General features: G+C 53.9%; 2 protein-coding genes across 2 annotated transcripts in view; both read right to left on the bottom strand.

The window, feature by feature from the left end:
* Positions 1–115: 115 nt before the first annotated feature.
* Positions 116–24,255, bottom strand: part of LOC149432955 (tumor necrosis factor receptor superfamily member 16-like) — a 50,960-nt gene continuing 26,820 nt past the window's right edge. Inside the window, exons 2-4 of the mRNA XM_089664769.1 lie at positions 9,362–9,491; positions 8,423–8,728; positions 116–311 (exon numbers count right to left, since the gene is read on the bottom strand). Of these exons, the coding sequence (XP_089520895.1) occupies positions 127–311; positions 8,423–8,728; positions 9,362–9,491 (621 nt within the window). The 3' untranslated portion in view covers positions 116–126. The remainder of the gene's footprint in view (positions 312–8,422; positions 8,729–9,361; positions 9,492–24,255) is intronic.
* LOC149432956 (uncharacterized) lies at positions 11,011–12,177 on the bottom strand. The gene is made up of 2 exons (XM_089664771.1): positions 12,030–12,177; positions 11,011–11,915 (listed from the first exon to the last, which is right to left on the bottom strand). Exons 1-2 carry the CDS (start codon positions 12,175–12,177, stop codon positions 11,011–11,013), a joined length of 1,053 nt encoding a protein of 350 aa, XP_089520897.1.

Below are 24,255 nucleotides of genomic sequence, written 5' to 3' on the forward strand. Positions count from 1 at the left end.
GGATGGCGGCTCCATTGGCAGTGGGATTGTCACAAGAGCTGCACACACGTTAGAACGGAACAATTATCAATCGCTGTGAAGATTTCGAGTTCTCGGTTTCTCCCGAACACAGCAGTTCTTACCAACTTACCATTTGAAAGCTACATAGGCAATGAGACCGACCACCACGGCGGCCAGGATAGAGCAATAGACGGGGATAATATTCTTGCTGTTGTCCTCCGGAGGGGTGAAATGAGGGTCGCCCGATGAAGTGCTGTTCTCGTCCCGACGCATGTCGCCTTCCGTGCGCTTTAGAATCGGCACATCTTTATCTGTGGACAAGACAAGTGCATGAAAGGTTTTGCTGGGAAAAAAAAAAATGAGTGATTTTAGAATTATAAAAAAAAAATAAAAATAATATACTCAACCTGAGACTTTTTAACATGATCACAGCTCTAACAGTAAAGAACTCTTTCCACAATTTATGTGAAGGGGTAAAAACTGGAGCAACCTGAACTGAGTGATATGTAGGGTAAAAGGTACAGATATTGGGGCAATCATAACTGTGAAGGTGCAGGAAAATGGGGTGCTCTGAGAAGTGATGGTCCAGAAATTGGGAGAGATCCAAGGGGTGAAGGTGCAGGAGCTGGGGTGACCTGAGGAGGGCAGGAACTAGGGTGACCTGAGGAGGGCAGGAACTAGGGTGACCTGAGAGGTGAAGGTGCAGGAACTTGGGTGACCTGAAGGGTGCAAGTACTGAGGTGACCTTGAGGGGTGCAGGAACCGATGTGACCTTATGGGTGAAGGTGCAGGAACTGAAGTGATCCGAGATGTTAAGGTACAGGAATTGGGGTGATCTGAAGGGTGAAGGTGCAGGAATTTGGGTGATCATAGCTGTGAAGGTGCAGAAACTGGGGGGAATCTGAGGTATGAAGGTGCAGGAACTGAGTGATATATAGGGTAAAGATGCAGGAACTGGGGTGACCTGAAGAGTGATGCTCCAGAAACTGGAGTGCTCCGAGGGGTGAAGGTGCAGGAACTCTGATGACCTGAGGGATGAATGTGCAGGAACTGGGGACGATCTGAGATGTGAAGATGCAGGGAATGGGGTGATCTGAGGGGTGAAGATGCAGGGAATGGGGTGATCTGAGGGGTGAAGATGCAGGATTTTGGGTGATCGTAGCAGATGCAGAAACTGGGGGAGATCTGAGGTATGAAGGAGCAGGAACTGGGGTGATCTCAGGGGTGACGGTCCAGAAACTGGGGTGAAGGTGAAGAAGTTTGGGTGATCTGAGGGTAAAAATGCAGGAATTGGGGTGGCCTGAGGTGTGAAGGTGCAGGAGTTGGGGTGATCTGATGGGTGAAGGTGCAGGATTTGGGGGTGGCCTGAGGCGTGAAGGTGCAGGAACTGGGGGTGGCCTGAGGCGTGAAGGTGCAGGAACTGGGGGTGGCCTGAGGCGTGAAGGTGCAGGAACTGGGGGTGGCCTGAGGCGTGAAGGTGCAGGAACTGGGGGTGGCCTGAGGCGTGATGGTGCAGGAATTGGGGGTGGCCTGAGGCGTGAAGGTGCAGGAATTGGGGGTGGCCTGAGGCGTGAAGGTGCAGGAATTGGGGGTGGCCTGAGGCGTGAAGGTGCAGGAATTGGGGGTGGCCTGAGGTGTGAAGGTGCAGGAATTGGGGGTGGCCTGAGGTGTGAAGGTGCAGGAATTGGGGTAATCTGAGGGGTACAGATGCAGGAATTGGGGGTGGCCTGAGGGGTGAAGGTGCAGGGACTGGGGTGACCTGAGGGGTGAAGGTGCAGGGACTGGGGTGACCTGAGGGGTGAAGGTGCAGGAATTGGGGGTGGCCTGAGGTGTGAAGGTGCAGGAATTGGGGTAATCTGAGGGGTACAGATGCAGGAATTGGGGGTGGCCTGAGGGGTGAAAGTGCAGGGACTGGGGTGATCTGAGGGGTGAAGGTGCAAGGACTGGGGTGACCTGAGGGGTGAAGGTGCAGGAATTGGGGTAATCTGAGGGGTACAGATGCAGGAATTGGGGGTGGCCTGAGGGGTGAAGGTGCAGGGACTGGGGTGACCTGAGGGGTGAAGGTGCAGGGACTGGGGTGACCTGAGGGGTGAAGGTGCAGGAATTGGGGGTGGCCTGAGGTGTGAAGGTGCAGGAATTGGGGTAATCTGAGGGGTACAGATGCAGGAATTGGGGGTGGCCTGAGGGGTGAAGGTGCAGGGACTGGGGTGATCTGAGGGGTGAAGGTGCAGGGACTGGGGTGACCTGAGGGGTGAAGGTGCAGGAATTGGGGTGACCTGAGGGGTGAAGGTGCAGGAATTGGGGTGATCTGAGGAGTGAAGGTGCAGGAATTGGGGTGACCTGAGGGTTGAAGGTGCAGGAAGTGGGGTGACCTGAGGGGTGAAGGTGCAGGAATTGGGGTGATCTGAGGGGTGAAGGTGCAGGAATTGGGGTGATCTGAGGGGTGAAGGTGCAGGAATTGGGGTGATCTGAGGGGTGAAGGTGCAGGAATTGGGGTGATCTGAGGGGTGAAGGTGCAGGAATTGGGGTGATCTGAGGGGTGAAGGTGCAGGGAGTGGGGTGACCTGAGGGGTGAAGGTGCAGGAAGTGGGGTGACCTGAGGGGTGAAGGTGCAGGAAGTGGGGTGACCCGACACAGATACTTGACATGGAGGTTGTGGACCCCCGATATACAGTTGGCTGCGATTAGCAATGATAAATTCCTCTCTCCTCCAGTCCAGGCGCTGCTCGTCTCTCTCCTCTCCATCTGCCCCCCTCCCACCCCAGAGCTGTCATCACCCCGGCCTGCACACCAGATGTGCAATCAGCACCCCCCACTCTCGGGTCTTTGAAGTCTGTCCTGCCGCAGGTCACAGGATGGGGTCACATGGAAGAAGTCAGCATTAAACTCTCAGATCTCCAGAGTGTAAAACAAACACAAGTCCCTGGCAGGCAGGTGAGGAGGGCTGCAGGCTCTTTGGTGACACTTCTGAATTGGGGGGGTTGGCAGATCCCAAAAATAGATAAATGATAAGACCAGATAGCAGCCATGTACATCCAATCATCAAAAATCTCTTCCTGTTACAGGGTGACAACGCTCTGTCCCCGTCTCCACATTGTGCTCCTGTGTTGTCACCCCCGTCACATGGGCTTCCGAAAGTGGCAGTTTCAGTTGCACAGACGTGGTCCAAGGTTGTCACCATCATGGAAACCACCCAGAGAAATGCCATTGCAGCAGGAAGAGCATGAAAATCAAAAAACAAAAAAACCCCAAAAACAAGTAAAATGTGGCAATCCTTTATCATACACAGCGAATTCTGTCCAGCGGAGGTTTACATCGTCTTTAAAAGGACCCCAAACAGAATGATATGCCAACGACTGCAAACAATCGCCAATTTTTATTTTCTTAATATCCTTTGTTTCGACTCATTTTTCTTCTCTGCTGATTTTACAGCCGATTTCCCTGCAGCCTCTTTACAGCCACTTCCAGGGCCATGTCTGGGCAATGTGTGTTGAAAGGTCCCCTCGTCTCCAGACGATTGCAGCCTTCAAGGACAGACAGAAGGACGAGTCTCCAACCTCCACCCCAGACCAGATATCTGCCCTTCTGTGGCCGGGAGAGGATTGCTGGACCCAGAGTGCAGCCGGCTATCAGGACAGAGATATCTGAGACCCAGAGGAGTGTTTGCCGGCCGAGATCCCGATAAGATAACGTCCCTGGAAGATGCAAACGCAGCAATGTACACACACACCACGGATCGACAGACCCCCCCGCCGCCGACCAAAAGACCCCCCCCGCCGGCCGACCTACAGACCCCCCCCCGCCGGCCGACCTACAGACCCCCCCCCGCCGGCCGACCTACAGACCCCCCCCCGCCGGCCGACCTACAGACCCCCCCCCGCCGCCGACCTACAGACCCCCCCCCCCCGCCGCCGACCTACAGACCCCCCCCCCCCCCGCCGCCGACCTACAGACCCCCCCCCCGCCGCCGACCTACAGACCCCCCCCCCGCCGCCGACCTACAGACCCCCCCCGCCGCCGACCTACAGACCCCCCCGCCGCCATGCATCAACCATGGATCAATATCCAAGCAGATGGACTAATACCGTCCAAGGAAAATCTCTGCATCACCGCTGATTGGATGCCGATATATTCCTATTGTATATCGCTCTGACATATACCGAGGCGCTGTACAGAGAACACTGAGCCAGTCCCATCAGTCTGTGTACCAGAGGAGCTTACGCTCTAATGTCCCCTCCCCCACAGTCCCATCAGTCTCTGTACCAGAGGAGCTTACACTCTAATGTCCCCTCCCCCGCAGTCCCATCAGTCTCTGTACCAGAGGAGCTACACTCTAATGTCCCCACCCCCGCAGTCACATCAGTCTCTGTACCAGAGGAGCTTACGCTCTACTGTCCCCTCCCCCGCAGTCCCATCAGTCTCTGTACCAGAGGAGCTTACACTCTAATGTCCCCTCCCCCGCAGTCCCATCAGTCTCTGTACCAGAGGAGCTTACACTCTAATGTCCCCACCCCCGCAGTCACATCAGTCTCTGTACCAGAGGAGCTTACGCTCTACTGTCCCCTCCCCCGCAGTCCCATCAGTCTCTGTACCAGAGGAGCTTACGCTCTAATGTCCCCTCCCCCACAGTCCCATCAGTCTCTGTACCAGAGGAGCTTACGCTCTAATGTCCCCTCCCCCACAGTCCCATCAGTCTCTGTACCAGAGGAGCTTACACGCTAATGTCCCCTCCCCCACAGTCACATCAGTCTCTGTACCAGAGGAGCTTACGCTCTAATGTCCCCTCCCCCACAGTCACATCAGTCTCTGTACCAGAGGAGCTTACGCTCTAATGTCCCCTCCCCCACAGTCCCATCAGTCTCTGTACCAGAGGAGCTTACACGCTAATGTCCCCTCCCCCACAGTCACATCAGTCTCTGTACCAGAGGAGCTTACACGCTAATGTCCCTCCCCCACAGTCACATCAGTCTGTGTACCAGAGGAGCTTACACTCTAATGTCCCCTCCCCCACAGTCACATCAGTCTGTGTACCAGAGGAGCTTACACTCTAATGTCCCCTCCCCCCATGTACTATTCTACATGTATATAGCTCTGACATAGGCCGCAGCGCTGTACAGAGGACAGGACGCCTCCACGCTCGCAGGTCTCGGGCTGGCAGTACGCCGTTCAGGGTGGAGGTGACCACGGATGGGCAGATGTTTCTCAGTGGGCAGGGAGTTGTCTCTCGGGAGGTGATGGAGACACATCAGATGCGGGTGGAATGGAGATATTCTGGGATGGAAGAGAAGGGGGACAATGGGCTCTGTCAGGGCTCTAAGGAGGGGATTAATGAGACAATCGGAGGGAGAGGCCGGGGGCCACACTGCCCACTGAGCACAGACACTGGGCCGGCCAACGGCTGGAAAATCTCCATTATGGAAGCTCTCAGCTTGAGATGTGCCGCTGCCAACACCAGTCAGTTCAAAGCTCTTTACTAATATCATAGCCGGTGCTGAGCCCTGGGAGAGCCTCCCCCGCTGGTCCATTCACAGCCATCCTTGTAAGACCACAATTCCCATTCCTCCGAGGACACAACAGCTGCATTCACCTGTCACTGCAGCTGCAGGACTCTGAGTCCATGACACCAGTACAGGCGCTGCAGAGGGTTACACGCACGACACCAGTACAGGCGCTGCAGAGGGTTACACGCACGACACCAGTACAGGCGCTGCAGAGGGTTACACGCACGACACCAGTACAGGCGGCTGCAGAGGGTTACACGCACGACACCAGTACAGGCGCTGCAGAGGGTTACACGCACGACACCAGTACAGGCGCTGCAGAGGGTTACACGCACGACACCAGTACAGGCGCTGCAGAGGGTTACACGCACGACACCAGTACAGGCGCTGCAGAGGGTTACACGCACGACACCAGTACAGGCGCTGCAGAGGGTTACACGCACGACACCAGTACAGGCGCTGCAGAGGGTTACACGCACGACACCAGTACAGGCGCTGCAGAGGGTTACACGCATGACACCAGTACAGGCGCTGCAGAGGGTTACACGCATGACACCAGTACAGGCGCTGCAGAGGGTTACACGCATGACACCAGTACAGGCGCTGCAGAGGGTTACACGCATGACACCAGTACAGGCGCTGCAGAGGGTTACACGCATGACACCAGTACAGGCGCTGCAGAGGGTTACACGCATGACACCAGTACAGGCGCTGCAGAGGGTTACACGCATGACACCGGGGTCAGGAATCCTTGTCCCCTCCCCCATACCTACCAGCTGCAAGATTACATTACATTCTGCACCAAACAGGACAATTTATCGACATTTAGGACCGTTTTCCTTCTCTACTCTGATGGTTGCAGCTTCTGTAGGCTTGTTATGGACAATTGGTTCCATCATGGAGAAGATTATAAATAACGGGGAGAATCGGAGGTCTCCAAAATTGTATAGCTTGTGTCTCTGCCCCTCCCACAATGGGGAGGACTAGGTGTGTCTCTGCCCCTCCCACAATGGGGAGGACTAGGTGTGTCTCTGCCCCTCCCACAATGGGGAGATTTCCCCCACTAATTTGTGCCTCTGCCCCTCCCACAATGGGGAGGAGTAATTTGTGCCTCTGCCCCTCCCACAATGGGGAGGAGTAATTTGTGCCTCTGCCCCTCCCACAATGGGGAGGAGTAATTTGTGCCTCTGCCCCTCCCACAATGGGGAGGAGTAATTTGTGCCTCTGCCCCTCCCACAATGGGGAGGAGTAATTTGTGCCTCTGCCCCTCCCACAATGGGGAGGAGTAATTTGTGCCTCTGCCCCTCCCACAATGGGGAGGAGTAATTTGTGCCTCTGCCCCTCCCACAATGGGGAGGAGTAATTTGTGCCTCTGCCCCTCCCACAATGGGGAGGAGTAGGTGTGTCTCTGCCCCTCCCACAATGGGGAGATTTCCCCCACTAATTTGTGCCTCTGCCCCTCCCACAATGGGGAGGAGTAATTTGTGCCTCTGCCCCTCCCACAATGGGGAGGAGTAGTTTGTGCCTCTGCCCCTCCCACAATGGGGAGGAGTAGGTGTGCCTCTGCCCCTCCCACAATGGGGAGGAGTAGGTGTGCCTCTGCCCCTCCCACAATGGGGAGATTTCCCCCACTAATTTGTGCCTCTGCCCCTCCCACAATGGGGAGGAGTAGTTTGTGCCTCTGCCCCTCCCACAATGGGGAGGAGTAGTTTGTGCCTCTGCCCCTCCCACAATGGGGAGGAGTAGTTTGTGCCTCTGCCCCTCCCACAATGGGGAGGAGTAGTTTGTGCCTCTGCCCCTCCCACAATGGGGAGGAGTAGTTTGTGCCTCTGCCCCTCCCACAATGGGGAGGAGTAGTTTGTGCCTCTGCCCCTCCCACAATGGGGAGGAGTAGGTGCGCCTCTGCCCCTCCCACAATGGGGAGGAGTAGGTGCGCCTCTGCCCCTCCCACAATGGGGAGGAGTAGGTGCGCCTCTGCCCCTCCCACAATGGGGAGGAGTAGGTGCGTCTCTGCCCCTCCCACAATGGGGAGGAGTAGGTGCGTCTCTGCCCCTCCCACAATGGGGAGGAGTAGGTGCGTCTCTGCCCCTCCCACAATGGGGAGGAGTAGGTGCGTCTCTGCCCCTCCCACAATGGGGAGGAGTAGGTGCGTCTCTGCCCCTCCCACAATGGGGAGGAGTAATTTGTGCCTCTGCCCCTCCCACAATGGGGAGGAGTAGGTGTGTCTCTGCCCCTCCCACAATGGGGAGATTTCCCCCACTAATTTGTGCCTCTGCCCCTCCCACAATGGGGAGGAGTAGTTTGTGCCTCTGCCCCTCCCACAATGGGGAGGAGTAGTTTGTGCCTCTGCCCCTCCCACAATGGGGAGGAGTAGTTTGTGCCTCTGCCCCTCCCACAATGGGGAGGAGTAGGTGTGCCTCTGCCCCTCCCACAATGGGGAGGAGTAGGTGTGCCTCTGCCCCTCCCACAATGGGGAGGAGTAGTTTGTGCCTCTGCCCCTCCCACAATGGGGAGGAGTAGTTTGTGCCTCTGCCCCTCCCACAATGGGGAGGAGTAGTTTGTGCCTCTGCCCCTCCCACAATGGGGAGGAGTAGGTGTGTCTCTGCCCCTCCCACAATGGGGAGGAGTAGGTGTGTCTCTGCCCCTCCCACAATGGGGAGGAGTAGGTGTGTCTCTGCCCCTCCCACAATGGGGAGGAGTAGGTGTGTCTCTGCCCCTCCCACAATGGGGAGGAGTAGGTGTGTCTCTGCCCCTCCCACAATGGGGAGGAGTAGGTGTGTCTGCCCCTCCCACAATGGGGAGGAGTAGGTGTGTGTCTGCCCCTCCCACAATGGGGAGGAGTGGTTTGTGTCTCTGCCCCTCCCACAATGGGGAGTGGTTTGTGTCTCTGCCCCTCCCCCCGGGGATCAGGGAACACCTACCCATACACAGAATGTCGTGGTGTTCCGTACAGTCGCTGATCTGCACCTCGGTCTCCTTGCACTCCGCCCGGCACGGCACACAGGGGGACTTGCTGCTCTTCACCTCGGAGTAGAAGCCTTTGGGGCACAGCTGGCACTCAGTGTTCTCTGTGCGGGAACAGTTCCTCTTTACACCAAACCCTTTCCCGCACACCCGACAGGGAAGGCATTGGCTGATGCTGTCATTATCGGAGTGCAGGTATTGTCCAATGGGGCAGCGAGGCCGGCAGAGCTCTGTGGCACCGATCATCTTCTGCAACGTGGAATCTGGGGAAGGACATGAGAACGTGAATACCTGAGAAAATGTGTCTCCGCCCCTCCCACAATGGGGAGATTCCCCCCGTAGTTTGTGTCTCTGCCCCTCCCACAATGGGGAGATTCCCCCCTGTAGTTTGTGTGTCTGCCCCTCCCACAATGGGGAGATTCCCCCCCGTAGTTTGTGTCTCTGCCCCTCCCACAATGGGGAGATTCCCCCTGTAGTTTGTGTCTCTGCCCCTCCCACAATGACGACATTTCCCCCATTGGTTTGTGTCTCTGCCCCTCCCTCATGGGGAGATTTCCCCCCTGTATTTTTTGTCTCTGCCCCTCCCACAAGGGGGAGATTTCCCCCAGTAGTTTGTGTCTCTGCCCCTCCCACAATGGGGAGATTCCCCCCAGTAGTTTGTGTCTCTGCCCCTCCCACAATGGGGAGATTCCCCCCTGTAGTTTGTGTCTCTGCCCCTCCCACAATGGGGAGATTCCCCCCTGTAGTTTGTGTGTCTGCCCCTCCCACAATGGGGAGATTCCCCGGCAGTAATATCCATGTACTCTCAGGAGAGGATGAATATAAAGGATTCCAGGATGTCGCCCACATTTCCGATGTGGGTGGAGTTGCCCTTTAATGTGGTGTGGCTCACTTACTGTTGCATTGGTCACAGTTGGGGTGGGGGGCTCCACACGGCACAAACACTCCGGAGCCCGGCGGGCACTCAGTGCAGCACACGTCCGCCTCGGTGACCATCCCGCTCCAGCACACCTCACCGGTCACCACCTGCGGAGGAACCAGGAGACTGAGAACATCGCCCACAATTCCATCTCTACTGTCAGCGCATACAACATGAATGAGAGCACACCGGGCGCAGTGGGCGGAGTCACAGCAGTGCCATGGGCGGAGTCACAGCAGTGCCATGGGCGGAGTCACTGCAACGTCATCAGAGGTAACAAAATGTTCCCTTCCATGCTAGAGTGCTTTAAAGGGTCACTCCACCCATAACCAATAGTCCAGAGCTTGGCACACTGAGGGCTGATGAGATGATGGGAGGAGTTCATTGTGTACAAGTCTGGATGGAAGGTGCCAGAGGGGGCGATACTGACGGGGCCACAGCTCACCATTGCAGGAGAGGGACCGGAGACGGGTCAGGGGCCGGAGACGGGTCAGGGGTCAGGGGCCGGAGACGGGTCACGGGGAGACGGGTCACGGGGAGACGGGTCACGGGGAGACGGGTCACGGGGAGACGGGTCACGGGGAGACGGGTCACGGGGAGACGGGTCACGGGGAGACGGGTCACGGGGAGACGGGTCACGGGGAGACGGGTCACGGGGAGACGGGTCACGGGGAGACGGGTCACGGGGAGACGGCCGGAGACGGGTCACGGGGAGACGGCCGGAGACGGGTCACGGGGAGACGGCCGGAGACGGGTCACGGGGAGACGGCCGGAGACGGGTCACGGGGAGACGGCCGGAGACGGGTCACGGGGAGACGGCCGGAGACGGGTCACGGGGAGACGGCCGGAGACGGGTCACGGGGAGACGGCCGGAGACGGGTCACGGGGAGACGGCCGGAGACGGGTCACGGGGAGACGGCCGGAGACCGGAGACCGGAGAAACTTGACAAGAGAGTCAGAGAGTGGAGACATTGCCAACTTGTCTAAGATTACTAGATTCTTGGCCATCATAATGATCCTCTGACACCTTCCTGTCACAGACAAGGATCCAGCATGCTGCAAGGGAAGTCAGAGTGCATAGATAGAGTGGATAGAATTCTGTCCATGGTCATCGTATATCAGAGAATCCCTATCCATCCTGTAGAGGTGACCCCCGGACCCCCTCCATCCAGACCCCCTCCTGGGGACATTAGCATGTGATGGCCCCACTTTGCACATCACAGGGTCTCACCTGGGACACAATGAGAGGGTTTCAGTGAAACTCCCCTGAATGTCAGAGCGCCCCCCTGGTGGGAGCATTGTAAATACCAGACACAGGGGGGCGCTCCACCCAGAATACACCCAACAAAGGAGTGTCGCTTCCTGACTCCAAATGTCTCCCAACCTTTCATCTGCTCTGGGAGGCAGAAAACCAGAAAAGGGCGAGGAGAGAGAAGTCAGCGTTCCGGATACATTGTCACAAATACCGAAACAAAGTAGTATAAGGGCAGGATGGAGGAGGAGGGTTAGAACCCCCCTCTGTAGGGCGTTTACGGCTATCTGGGGCTACAGTAGGGCTCATTCACACCCAGTGTGGTCAGCTGCATTGATCAGATCAAGTCATGCTCAGTACAGGGACAGGAATTATTAAGTACTGGTACTACTACTGGCACTGGTGGTACTACTACTACTACTGGCACTGGTGGTACTACTACTACTGGCACTGGTGGTACTACTACTACTGGCACTGGTGGTACTACTACTACTGGCACTGGTGGTACTGCTAATACGGGTGGTACTACTACTACTATTAATACTGGTGGTGGTGGTACTACTACCACTACTATTATTACTACTGGTGGTACTGGTACTACTACTGGTGGTACTGGTACTACTACTGGTGGTACTGGTACTACTACTGGTGGTACTGGTACTACTACTGGTGGTACTACTACTACTACTGGTGGTGGTACTACTACTATTAATACTGGTGGTGGTGGTACTACTACTACTGGTGGTACTACTACTACTACTGGTGGTGGTACTACTACTACTGGTGGTGGTACTACTACCACTACTATTATTACTACTGGTGGTACTACCACTACTACTGGTGGTACTACCACTACTACTGGTGGTACTACCACTACTACTGGTGGTACTACCACTACTACTGGTGGTACTACCACTACTACTGGTGGTACTACCACTACTACTGGTGGTACTACCACTACTACTGGTGGTACTACTACTACTGGTGGTACTACTACTACTGGTGGTGGTGGTACTACTACTGGTGGTGGTGGTACTACTACTGCTGGTGGTACTACTACTGCTGGTGGTACTACTACTGCTGGTGGTACTACTACTGCTGGTGGTACTACTACTATTAATACTGGTGGTATGACTACTACCACTACTATTATTACTACTGGTGGTACTACTACTGCTGGTGGTACTACTACTATTATTACTACTGGTGGTACTACTACTACTACCACCACTATTAATACTGGTGGTGGTACTACTTCTAGTAGTTCTTAATACTACAACTAGCCGTAAAATATTTAATACTCAGTCATTCATATTGTAAATATCGGTTTTATTACAGAATGGCTTCTTAAATACTAAATACCAAATGTGAGTTATTCTATTCTATTGATCACCAGAGCATTGATCTGAGCCCATTGATCTGAGCCCATTGATCTGAGCCCATTGATCTGAGCCCATTGATCTGAGCCCATTGACCTGAGCCCATTGACCTGAGCCCATTGACCTGAGCCCATTGATCTGAGCCCATTGATCTGAGCCCATTGATCTGAGCCCATTGACAAATCAATATTATTATTACATATATTTTTGTAACCATAATCATCTCATTATAGATGACTCCTCTATACAGCAGGAATGACTGAATACTACGGATGCCGCGTCTTGTCCTCCATACAACCAGCTATGAATATTTCATATTGTAAATATTGTGTTTATGATGTAATATCTTCTTAAATACAAAATGTTGTCATTGTTATTTAATTCAATAAAATTGATAGAATATAAATTAGCATAAATTAGCATTTAGTATTCAATTAAACACTAGTGTAACGATCTGAGCCTATTGACAGAAAAAAAAAAACCAAAAACAAAAAAAACATCCACCTAAAAAAAAAACCTAAAACAAAGCAAAAAAAAAAAAAAAAAAGGAAAAATATTTTTGAAATTAAATTTTATTACTACTACTAACAATAATAAAAAAAAATATTTTTATTATCAATAATAACCACCATATATTATTATTTTTTCTTTTCCTGTCTGCGTTAGGCCTCATGCACACGGACATCCTCCAGCACACAAGCCCCGACTTTAGGCCCCCTTATACCCCCCCTCCCCCGGGTCCCTTCACCCAGCAATCTCACCCAGTGTACACTTTGCCTATAGAAAGGTCCAGTCCAGCCAACAATGGCAGTTCAGTTTTGGGTGGATGTGAACAAATGACAAGCATTGAGGAGTCGCAGCGAGTCCTACAAGAGTTCCCCGAACTGCCCAACAACCCTCTCCACAGTCCAGCTGTTGGATTTTCGATTTCAAGTAACTAAAGCCAATTTTTTTTTTCTAGTTTCAGACGGAGAGAAGATGGATTACACCCCCCCCCCCCCCAACATTAGATTTCTACAGCTACCTCCGCCCCGATACGGAGATTCACCATCTCCATTTGTCCTGTTTACCATCAAAAGTAAAAGGAAATCCCCCATGGATTGGATTCCCCTAATTTGCAGGGATTGCCTCACTTCCGGTTTTGGCTATGGGACAGGAAGTGAAGGGAAATCTCCTCACTGGGGACACAGATGACATAAAACCTGGCAGGGGTCATAGCCCTCCTTTACTCCATCCAAACTGAAAAAAAAAAAAAAAAAAAAAAAGTTTTGCCTAGTTCTAATTTTTACTTTTTTTTTTTTTTTTTTTTTTTTTATTTGGACCGCCAGTTTTCCAGGACCAGGGGTCAGTAGGGGGCCCCATGAAATGCCCCTGGTACCTTTTTTATAGGCTTTTTTGAGTTTGGGCAAGGACACAGGGGCCCCAAGATCCCCTATTGCCTGGGGGCCCCATGAGTTGTCAGTCTGCCCCCTGTCCAGGACAAGCTTTTTGAGAGTCCTGGTCCAAGGAACCGTGCAACAGAGAATGCAGCAGTAGGAGTGAGACTGCATGCCAGGGCAGGGCGGAGGGTAACAACTCCAGCGTGGGATCCCGCCACTAGAATCGCTGCGACAGGCAGCAAGTGGGTGAACACCGACCACAGGCATCCGCTGAATCTTTTGCTTCTCTGTGCGAGTTGTAGTTTAGAACGGCGGAGCCAATACAAACACGCGGCGCGTCCACCGTCTGCACGCCGCGAGCCCTGCAGGACAAAACGCCATTCTTTGATCGCCGTGTTGCCGTCCTTATCCAATCACGGTTTCAGGTTTCTGTGTTTGTGGAACGATGGCGGAGTACACCGGCGGCACACTGGACCCTGTGTGTGTGTGCAGGAGGAGCGCGGGGCTCCCTGGCTGGCGAGGTGGGTGGACGCCGTGCCCACCGTGAGGAACGCGCTCAGTGCCCGCCGGGTGGCCCAGTGCCAGCCTTACAGCAGTTTAATTAATTGGGACCAACACTGGAAAAACACGCAGAGAGCCCCAAGGATGGGGACACAGAGAACCCGCAGGACGGGGACACCCAGAGAGCCCCAAGGATGGGGACACAGAGAACCCGCAGGACGGGGACACAGAGAACCCGCAGGACGGGGACACCCAGAGAACCCGCAGGACAGGGACACACAGAGAGCCCCAAGGATGGGGACACAGAGAACCCGCAGGACGGGGACACACAGAGCGCCCCCCCCGGGACGGGGACACACAGAGCGCCCCCCCCGGGACGGGGACACACAGAGCGCCCCCCCCGGGACGGGGACACACAGAGCGCCCCCCCCGGGACGGGGACACACAGAGCGCCCCCCCCGGGACGGGGACTAACAGAGAGCCCCCCGGGACGGGGACTAACAGAGAGCCCCCCGGGACGGGGACTAACAGAGAGCCCCCCCGGGACGGGGACTAACAGAGAGCCCCCCCGGGACGGGGACACACAGAGCCTTGTTCCAGGAATGCAGCCCGCAGACTAGAGCGACACACCAACACCCCTCCCACGCTGACCGATACAGATCATTTATATAGCTCTGACATACAGTTGTGTCCAAAATTATTCAACCCCCACTGAAATTGAGTGTTTTGGCCAGTTTGACATTGCTTTTGATCATTCAGTCATCTTGCTTACATTTACATTAAAGAGGCACTTGTAGGTCAGACAAATATAACATAACAGTTATAATGAAATAACCACAAATGTCTTTTCTGTGCTCACAGCATTATCAGTTTTATTCAACCCCCAAGTGACATTCAATCTTAGTACTTAGTACAGCATCCTTTTACAGTTATAACAGCTTTTAAACGTGAAGCATAGCTTGACACAAGTGTCTTGCAGCGATCTACGGGTATCTTCGCCCATTCTTCATGGGCAAAGGCCTCCAGTTCAGTCACATTCTTAGGCTTGCGCACTGCAACTGCTTTCTTTAAGTCCCACCAGAGGTTCTCAATCGGATTTAAGTCTGGTGACTGCGATGGCCACTCCAAAATGTTCCAGCCTTTCCTCTGCAACCATGCTCTAGTGGACTTGGAGGTATGCTTGGGATCATTGTCCTGTTGAAAGGTCCAACGTCTCCCAAGCCTCAGGTGTGTGACGGACTGCATCACGTTTCCATCCAATATCTCCTGGTACTGAAGAGAATTCATGGTACCTTGCACACGCTGAAGCTTCCCTGTACCTGCAGAAGCAAAACAGCCCCAAAGCATGATTGACCCTCCACCATGCTTCACAGTAGGCAAGGTGTTCTTTTCATCATAGGCCTTGTTCTTCCTCCTCCAAACATAGCGTTGATCCATGGGCCCAAACAGTTCTAATTTTGTTTCATCAGTCCACAGAACACTATCCCACAACTTTTGTGGTTTGTCCACATGGCTTTTGGCATACTGCAGTCGACTCTTCTTATTCTTTGGAGACAGCAAGGGGGTACGCCTGGGAGTTCTGGCACGGAGGCCTTCATTACGCAGTGTGCGTCTTATTGTCTGGGCTGAAACTTCTGTACCCACATCTGACAAATCTTTTCTCAGTTCCTCAGCAGTCACACGGGGACTTCTCTCCACTCTACGCTTCAGGTAGCGCACAGCAGTCGAAGTCAGCATCTTCTTTCTGCCACGACCAGGTAGCGTTTCAACAGTGCCCTTTGCCTTGAATTTGCGAATGATGCTTCCTAAGGTGTCTCTTGGTATGTTTAACATCTTTGCAATCTTCTTATAGCCATTGCCCTTCCTGTGAAGAGAAATCACCTCTTCTCTTGTCTTCCTGGACCATTCTCTTGCCTTCACCATGTTTGTAACCACACCAGTAAATGTCTAGAAGGAGCTGAGTATCACAGTCATTTTAAAGCTGCCTAATTGGTGCTTATTATGCTTGATTGCTGCTCGGTGACATCCACAGGTGTTTTCAATACCTGATGGAAAGCACCTGTATGAACCTCTGTTCTTCAGAGTGGTAGTCTTTAAGGGGTTGAATAATTGTGGCAATGAAGAAACCACATAAGAACCATTTACTACTGTATTACATAAACAATTGATGTCATTTTAGTTGCATTTGGGTAGTTACAACGTCCTTGTAGGATTTGATTCTGAATACAATTCCAAATGTACACTATAGTCCCTAAACCCCTTTACAGCATTGGGGGTTGAATAATTTTGGACACAACTGTATACTGCAGCGCTGTACAGAGATCACTAAGCCAGTCCCATCAGTCTCTGTACCAGAGGAGCTTACGCTCTAATGTCCCCTCCCCCACAGTCACATCAGTCTCTGTACCAGAGGAGCTTACGCTCTAATGTCCCCTCCCCCCACAGTCCCATCAGTCTCTGTACCAGAGGAGCTTACGCTCTAATGTCCCCTCCCCCACAGTCCCATCAGTCTCTGTACCAGAGGAGCTTACACGCTAATGTCCCCTCCCCCACAGTCCCATCAGTCTCTGTACCAGAGGAGCTTACGCTCTAATGTCCCCTCCCCCACAGTCACATCAGTCTCTGTACCAGAGGAGCTTACGCTCTAATGTCCCCTCCCCCACAGTCCAATCAGTTCCTTTCCTGAGGAGCTTACACTCCAATGTCCCCTCCCCCCCACAGTCACATCAGTCTCTGTACAGAGGAGCTTACACTCCAATGTCCCCTCCCCCCCACAGTCCCATCAGTCTCTGTAACAGAGGAGCTCACACTCTAGTGTCCCCTCCCCCACAGTCCCATCAGTCTCTGTAACAGAGAAGCTTACGCTCTAATGTCCCCTCCCCCACAGTCGCACACTGTGGGTGGAGTATGGCTGCATGCATCTGATGCTTCTCGCACAGGTTTTCCTTTCATCCTGACATTGGGGGAATGAGGAGTTAAGAAGATGAGAGAAGTGAATCCTCCGGGCCGGATCTTGTTCTAATTAGGCCGCATTTCCCTCTCTCTGCTCTCCGGTTACACAGCCGCTCCATATTTGGTGAGCGCACAGCTGTCTCTGCATCAGCATCTGGAGGCAGACTGGGGTTGGGACATCAAGGGGACAGAGAGGGTCCCGAGTGGGGGGTCCTGCGTGCCCCCGAAACATCACAATCTTCTGCTGCGATGTGATACCTTTGATAATGTTTGGATGCCATTTGGAAGGGGCAAGAGACCTCAGGGACCGAGAGAGGGTCCCGAGCAGGGGCAAGAGACCTCAGGGACCGAGAGAGGGTCCCGAGCAGGGGCAAGAGACCTCAGGGACCGAGAGAGGGTCCCGAGCAGGGGCAAGAGACCTCAGGGACCGAGAGAGGGTCCCGAGCAGGGGCAAGAGACCTCAGGGACCGAGAGAGGGTCCCGAGCAGGGGCAAGAAACCTCAGGGACCGAGAGAGGGTCCCGAGCAGGGGCAAGAGACCTCAGGGACCGAGAGAGGGTCCCGAGCAGGGGCAAGAGACCTCAGGGACCGAGAGAGGGTCCCGAGCAGGGGCAAGAGACCTCAGGGACAGAGAGAGGGTCATGAGCAGGGGCAAGACACTGAGGACAGAGAGGATCCTTGTCAGGAGCAGGACACCCGGGGGACAGAGAAGGTCCTGAACAGGGGCAGGAGACCCCGGGGACAGAGAAGGTCCTGAACATGGGGCAGGAGACCCCGGGGACAGAGACGGTCCTGAACATGGGGCAGGAGACCCCGGGGACAGAGACGGTCCTGAACATGGGGCAGGAGACCCCGGGGACAGAGACGGTCCTGAACATGGGGCAGGAGACCCCGGGGACAGAGACGGTCCTGAACATGGGGCAGGAGACCCCGGGGACAGAGACGGTCCTGAACATGGGGCAGGAGACCCCGGGGACAGAGACGATCCTGAACATGGGGCAGGAGACCCCGGGGACAGAGACGGTCCTGAACATGGGGCAGGAGACCCCGGGGACAGAGAAGGTCCTGAACAGGGGCAGGAGACCCCGGGGACATGGGGACAGAGACTGACCTGAACAGGGGCAGGAGTCCCCGGGGACAGAGATGGTGCTGAGCAAGGACAGGACACCCCGGGGACGGAGATGGTGCTGAGCAAGGACAGGTCACCCCGGGGACAGAGATGGTCCTGAACAGGGGCAGGACACCCCAGGGATGGAGATGGTGCTGAGCAAGGACAGGACACCCCGGGGACAGAGAGGGTTCCAAGCAGAGATAGGTCACCCCAGGGGACAGAGGGGGTTCCGAGCAGAGATAGGTCACCCCAGGGGACAGAGGGGGTTCCGAGCAGAGATAGGTCACCCCAGGGGACAGAGAGAGATGGCCCTAAGAAGAGGCAAGACACAGTAAGGAATGGGAAGATCCTAAACAGGAACAGAACACCCCAAGGACAGAGAAGGTCCCTATCAGGGGCAAGACACCCCAAGGGCCAGAAATGGTCCTGAGCAGGACAGGGAGGGGGAGAGGGGAAAGAAGAGGGAGACCTGATAATGGGGCAAGACACCCCAGGGACAGGGAAGGTCCTGAGCAGGACACCCCAGGGAAAGAGGGTCCAGATGAGGACACCACAGGAGCAAAGATGGTTCTGAGGAGGGGGAAGACACCCCAGAGAAAAAGAGAGTCCCAAACATGAACTGGACACCATGGAGGACAGGGAGTGTCCTGAATAGAGGTGGGCACTACCAGATTTGCCTCCTCTGACCCCTCCCTTATGGAGGGGGAGGGGTTCCGGACCTCATACAGTCATCACTGCTGTCCATGCCATTACTTCCTCTCCAGGAGACCAAACAGGAAATGATGAAAAATCTCCCCAACAGAGAGACAGCCAGCAATGGGAACCTATTGGAGGATGTGAAAAGCATCTTACAGGCGGTCAGAGGATGGAACCTTCCCCACTCCATCCAGAGCAAAGATTTAGGCGGAGTTCCTCTTAAAGGGCACAACAAAGGAGAATCTGACAACGTCTTCTGAAGATTCGGATCTGTTTCTGGGTTTCATTTAACATTTTATGGGGCAGACGGGTGAATCACACATTGCGACACCCGGGGGGGGGGGGGGGGGGGGAGGGAGCAGAACATTCCTACAGATACATTTCATCGAAACAGACCGACTCTGGGCGGAAAAACTGCACATCGTACAGAAAGAAAAAAACAAGAGACCGTTCAATAACTGGCCCTGGCACAGGTCACTCGGAGCAGGGGCCCCTGAGATGCAGGATGGCCCCCCAAGACTCGGGGTGGGCTCCCTTCTCCCCTCCGATGCTCAGGATGGGCAATACAATGTATTCCTGTTTCTTATACAATGCCGCTCTATAAAAATATTGTATCCGTTTATAAATATAAAAAAAAAAAAAAATGTACGATTCAACAAGATTTCTAGATTAGCCAAAGATTCACCCGGAAACATTCACCTAAATCCCCCCTCCGGCGCCCCCTTCAGGCTTGCACAGGTGTACCGGCTCCCTCTGATGTGACCGCACACTGGGAGCTCCTCACAATGTGCATTAGAAGCTGCAGCTTCAGAGAGAGCTCCGCCTCATTTTCTGGCTGGAGGACATCCAGCATCATCTAGTACTTTTCTCCCCAACCTGACTGTCACTAGCCCGCCCCCTTTTCTGCCCAGCCTGATTGTCACTAGCCCGCCCCCTTTCCTCTCCAGCCTGGCTGTCAGTGGCCCGCCCCCTTTCCTCCCCAGCCTGACTGTCACTAGCCCGCCCCCTTTCCTCTCCAGCCTGGCTGTCAGTGGCCCGCCCCCTTTCCTCCCCAGCCTGGCTGTCAGTGGCCCGCCCCCTTTCCTCCCCAGCCTGACTGTCACTAGCCCGCCCCCTTTCCTCCCCAGCCTGACTGTCACTAGCCCGCCCCCTTTCCTCCCCAGCCTGACTGTCCTGGCCCCGCCCCTTTTATTCATTGGAATTCAGTTCCTTCAACCACGGAGGCTCAGCATCACCCGTGGGCGTTAGCTATGCAAATAGAGTATTTACCTATGCAAATAGTCCGCCCCCTTTTCTGCCATCCTGTCACTAGCCCGCCCCCTTTCCTCCCCAGCCTGGCTGTCACTGGCTCAGCGTTTTCCTTCCCAGCCTGGCTGTCTGTGGCCCGCCCCTTTTCTCCCCAGCCTGACTGTCCCTAGCCCCACCCCTTTCTGCCCCAGCCTGGCTGTCAATGGCCCACCCCCTTTTCTCCCAAGCCTGACTGTCCCTAACCTGCCCCTTTTCCTCCCCAGCCTGACTGTCCTGGCCCCACCCCTTTTCTTCACAGCCTGACTGACCTGGCCCCGCCCCTTTCCTCCCCAGCCTGACTGACCTGGCCCCACCCCTTTTATTCATTGGATTTCAGTTCCTTCAACCACGGAGGCTCAGCATCACCCGTGGGCGTTACCTATGCAAATAGAGCCCGCCTAGGAACGCCCACTCCTCCAGACTGAAACCCACCCATCAAGGCTTTTTTATATTTGCATAACTCCTCCCACTGCTTACATCAGGACTGAGGGCTCTTGAGAGGAGGCCTGAGGCGGGGGTCGCTGTGATGCCAGCCCCTCCTACCAGCAAAGATCTGCCTGCATTGCCTAGAAAAGCACAGGGACCTAGTGATGACATCACTGGGTCTAAAATAAGTTTGATACTTTGCATAACTCCTCCCAAGAAAGGTGCGGCATCTTAGGTGCATCGCGGTCCATTCAAAATGGCTGATGCTCTCAACACGAGCGTAAAAAAAATGCGCAAGTTACCGGACACCCCAGTGTGAAGGGGCCCCCAACAAAGATTAGATAGGGGGTTCAGTGAGGATGGATGGATGACCCCCTGCCTGCCGCTCGTTGGAACACAGCGCCGCCGCGTCCACGTTCAGAACTGGCACAGAACGCCCCCCCCCCCCGCAATGTGCTAATTGTGTTCCCAGGAAAGCGCAGAGTAAATGTCGTTTTTATAAGGTCTGACCACTTAATTACAGCGACGGGCTGCGAGAGAAAAAAAAAAAAGTTAATAGTCGACTGAGAAAACGTGTTCAGCGCGATGAATGAAAGGCTTTTCTCTGGTGAAAGGCCCTCTTCAGACGCGTCCCCCCCTCCCCCCTCCTCCTGTCCCCTGTCCCTCTAATGCATCTCGCCTGCAGCTCTACCCGCAGCCCCCTGCACCTATTTACCAAACTGATTTCAAGGGAAATTCCACAAACTTTCCTTGAAGACTCGGAACACAGCGCCAGTGTGCCGTTCCTGGACGGCCGGAATCACGGCGAAGGACGGAGCTGGAGAGGAACCTAAATTTGGACGCGTCGCGGCGACTACATTAAACTCCATTCATTGGGGAGAAAGAAAAGAAAAAAAAAAAAAGAACGGGTTTAAAAGAGTCAATGTGAACCCCAACTGCATAACGAAGTCTGTTCTGTACACGGCGGGGCCCATCGATAGGTGGTGCGCCATTAGTGAGCGTGGTGTCATTTATTTTAATAAATGGCAAATCGCATTGTTCCTGCGTCACGTGATGTGCATATCAGAATTTGGGGGGAGGAAAAAAAGGAACGGGTTTAAAGAGTCAATGTGAACCCAAACTGCATAACAAAGTCTGTTCTGTACACAGCGGGGCCCAATCCATCGGCGGTGCGCCATTAAATAGTGAGCGAGGTGTCATTTATACGAATAAATGGCGAATCGCATTGTTCCTGCGTCACGTGACATGCACATCAGAAATTGGGGGGGGGGGGGGGGGAGGAACGGGTTTAAAAAGTCAATGTGAACCCCAACTGCATAACATGGAGTCTGTTCTGTACATGGCCCATCGATCAGCGGTGCGCCATTAAATAGTGCGCATGGTGTCATTCATTCTAATAAATGGCGAATCGCATTGTTAATGCGTCACGTGACGTGCACATCAGAAATTGGAGGGGAAAAAAAAAAAAAAAAAAAAAAAAGCCATTTGTAACGTGTCACAAGGATGTCACAATTTCTGCGTCACATCATTGCAAAAAATTGTATATATATTTTGGGCGCCAGAATAAGCGCCAAACAGCAGGTAGCGCAGGGCTTCTTAGGCAAGGTTCACGTCACACAGGAGCGAGCGATCGCATGGAAGGATGCCCATTCATTTCAATGGGTTGCCCCATGTGCGAGAAACGAAGAGGAAAAAAACAAACCGCGCCACACCGGAACGCATGGTGCTCCAGTGAAGGCAAGGTTCACGAGGTTTGCGCAGGCCCAGCAATCCATTCATCTGATTGGGCTGCCATGCCTCCCAAAATGCAGGGGGAAAAAAAGGTCCCTGCACTATTAATTGAATCGCAGTCCGCACGGGAACTGCAAGTACAGCGCGGTTGCAATTTCCAGTGCTGCCATTAGGATTAACAGAACCTCCCTTGCGTTTCACTTTTCACGGGAAGAGGTGTTGGTCCCGCAGGGGCAACCACCCGCACAGGTGTGAACCTAGCCCAAGGGCACCACTGTGCTTCTGCTAAAGGCCAGCGCGTTTCTGCGTGGTGCTCCAGTGAAGGCGAGGTTCACAAGGTTTGCGTAGGCCCCTCAATCCATTCATCTGATTGGGCTGCCGTGCCTCCCTAAACGCAGGGAGAAAAAAAAAAAAAAAAAAAGGTCCCTGTACTATTTTTGGAATCGCAGTCCGCACGGGAACTGCAAGTACAGCGCGGTTGCAATTTCCAGTGCTGCCATTAGGATGAACAGCACCTCCCCTGCATTTCACTTTTCACGGGAAGAGGTGTGGGTCCCGCAGAGGTGTGAACCTAGCCTAAGGGCACCACTGCGCTTCTGCTAAAGGCCAGCGCGTTTCTGCGGGGAAAGTGTGCGATTTTGCGCACATTCCCAATGCCTACACAAGGTGTGAGCCCGGTTCTCACTGGTGCGACTTGCGACGTAGAGTGTCATGACAAGCGAAAACACATTCATTTCAAGTGCGGCCGTCCCAAACAAGGGCACTCAAGGCACAGCGACGTTTAAAGAGGTTCCTGCACTACTTTGATGCAACATCAATTCGATTTGAGTCCTATAGACTTTAATGTGGCATAAATGTCGCACTGCAGGAAAAAAAAAACAAAAATCGCATGACAATGGGGATGTCAGCCGTGTGAACCTGTCCTTTTATATTATAGTTACTGCAACTTAATAGAGAATTTGTCGCAATTTACAACTTTTTTTTCCTGTTTTGCAACATTTTTTTTTCCTCTCCAATATTGTATTGGGCCCCGTGTATCGCAAACAAAAACGCTGCACTTTTTTCTGATTAAGCCCTTCCCACCAGGGTCATTACACCCGGGGGAGGCGGGGGTTGAGGGGGTGGGGAGGACAGGCCGATCACTTGGCCACCGCAATTGGCTGTCGAAGTGGTCAGGGGCGGATTGACCATTCGGAAACCTGGGCGCTGCCCGAGGCCCTGGGGTCAGTAGGGGGCCCCATGAGATGCCCCCTGGTACCTTTCGTAGGCTTTTTTCGGGTGTGGTTTGAGTGTGGGGCGAGGACACAGGGGCCCCATGATCCCCTATTGCCCGGGGGCCCCATGAGTTGTCAGTCCGCCCCTGGAAGTGGTCACACAATCACAAGCCACTCCCACTAGCCCCTCTAAAGGTTACGTTCGCACCTATGCGGGCTGCGTTCGACCCGCTTCTGCATTGCGTTTTTCTTCAGTTTTAAAAATTTTTCTTGTTGCTAGGCGGATTTAAAATGCAAAATGCACCAAAAACGCAATACATGCATTTCTGCAGCGTTTCCATTGAACTCTATAGAACCAAAAAAAAAAAAAAAAAAGCAACTTTTTGCGTTCAAAAAAGTCCCGATCCCGGGTTCACACTGATGCGGTTTCTGTGCGAATCACGCACTGCATCAGAATCGCACCCCGTCCGTGTAAACCGCTGCGGGTGCGCATGTTTAACTTGACACCTACCCGAAATCAGACCGCGATGCGCAGAATCGGATCGCATGGGTGTGAGTACCAATGCGATTCGATTCAAATGAAGGGTCCTGCACCTTTTTGGTGCGGATGCAATGCGATTTGAGCCATACAAAATATATGGCTCCAATCGCACCGCACAGACTTCGTGTGCTATTTGCATGGGAAGGCGCTGCGGTTCCTGCGCGTATCACATGCGATATACCGCACAAGTGTGAACCCGGGCCGGCCCTTTCCAAAAAAACGCAACGGGGGAAAACGCAGAGATGCGATTGTGTCCCACGTTAAATGGACTGTACCGCGTTTCTGCAAAAAGGTGTGAAGCTGCGGGTTATAGGAGGCCAAGAGCTGTCTACGAGAGCTCAGTCAGTGGACAGGGAGCACAGAAGGCTCCTCCATCCATGGACGCACATGTGCAGCGTGTGGG

The sequence above is a fragment of the Staurois parvus genome, unplaced genomic scaffold (assembly GCF_062004578.1).
Source record: "Staurois parvus isolate SC_StPar_1 unplaced genomic scaffold, SC_StPar_1.0 ptg002029l, whole genome shotgun sequence".
NCBI lineage: Eukaryota > Metazoa > Chordata > Amphibia > Anura > Ranidae > Staurois > Staurois parvus.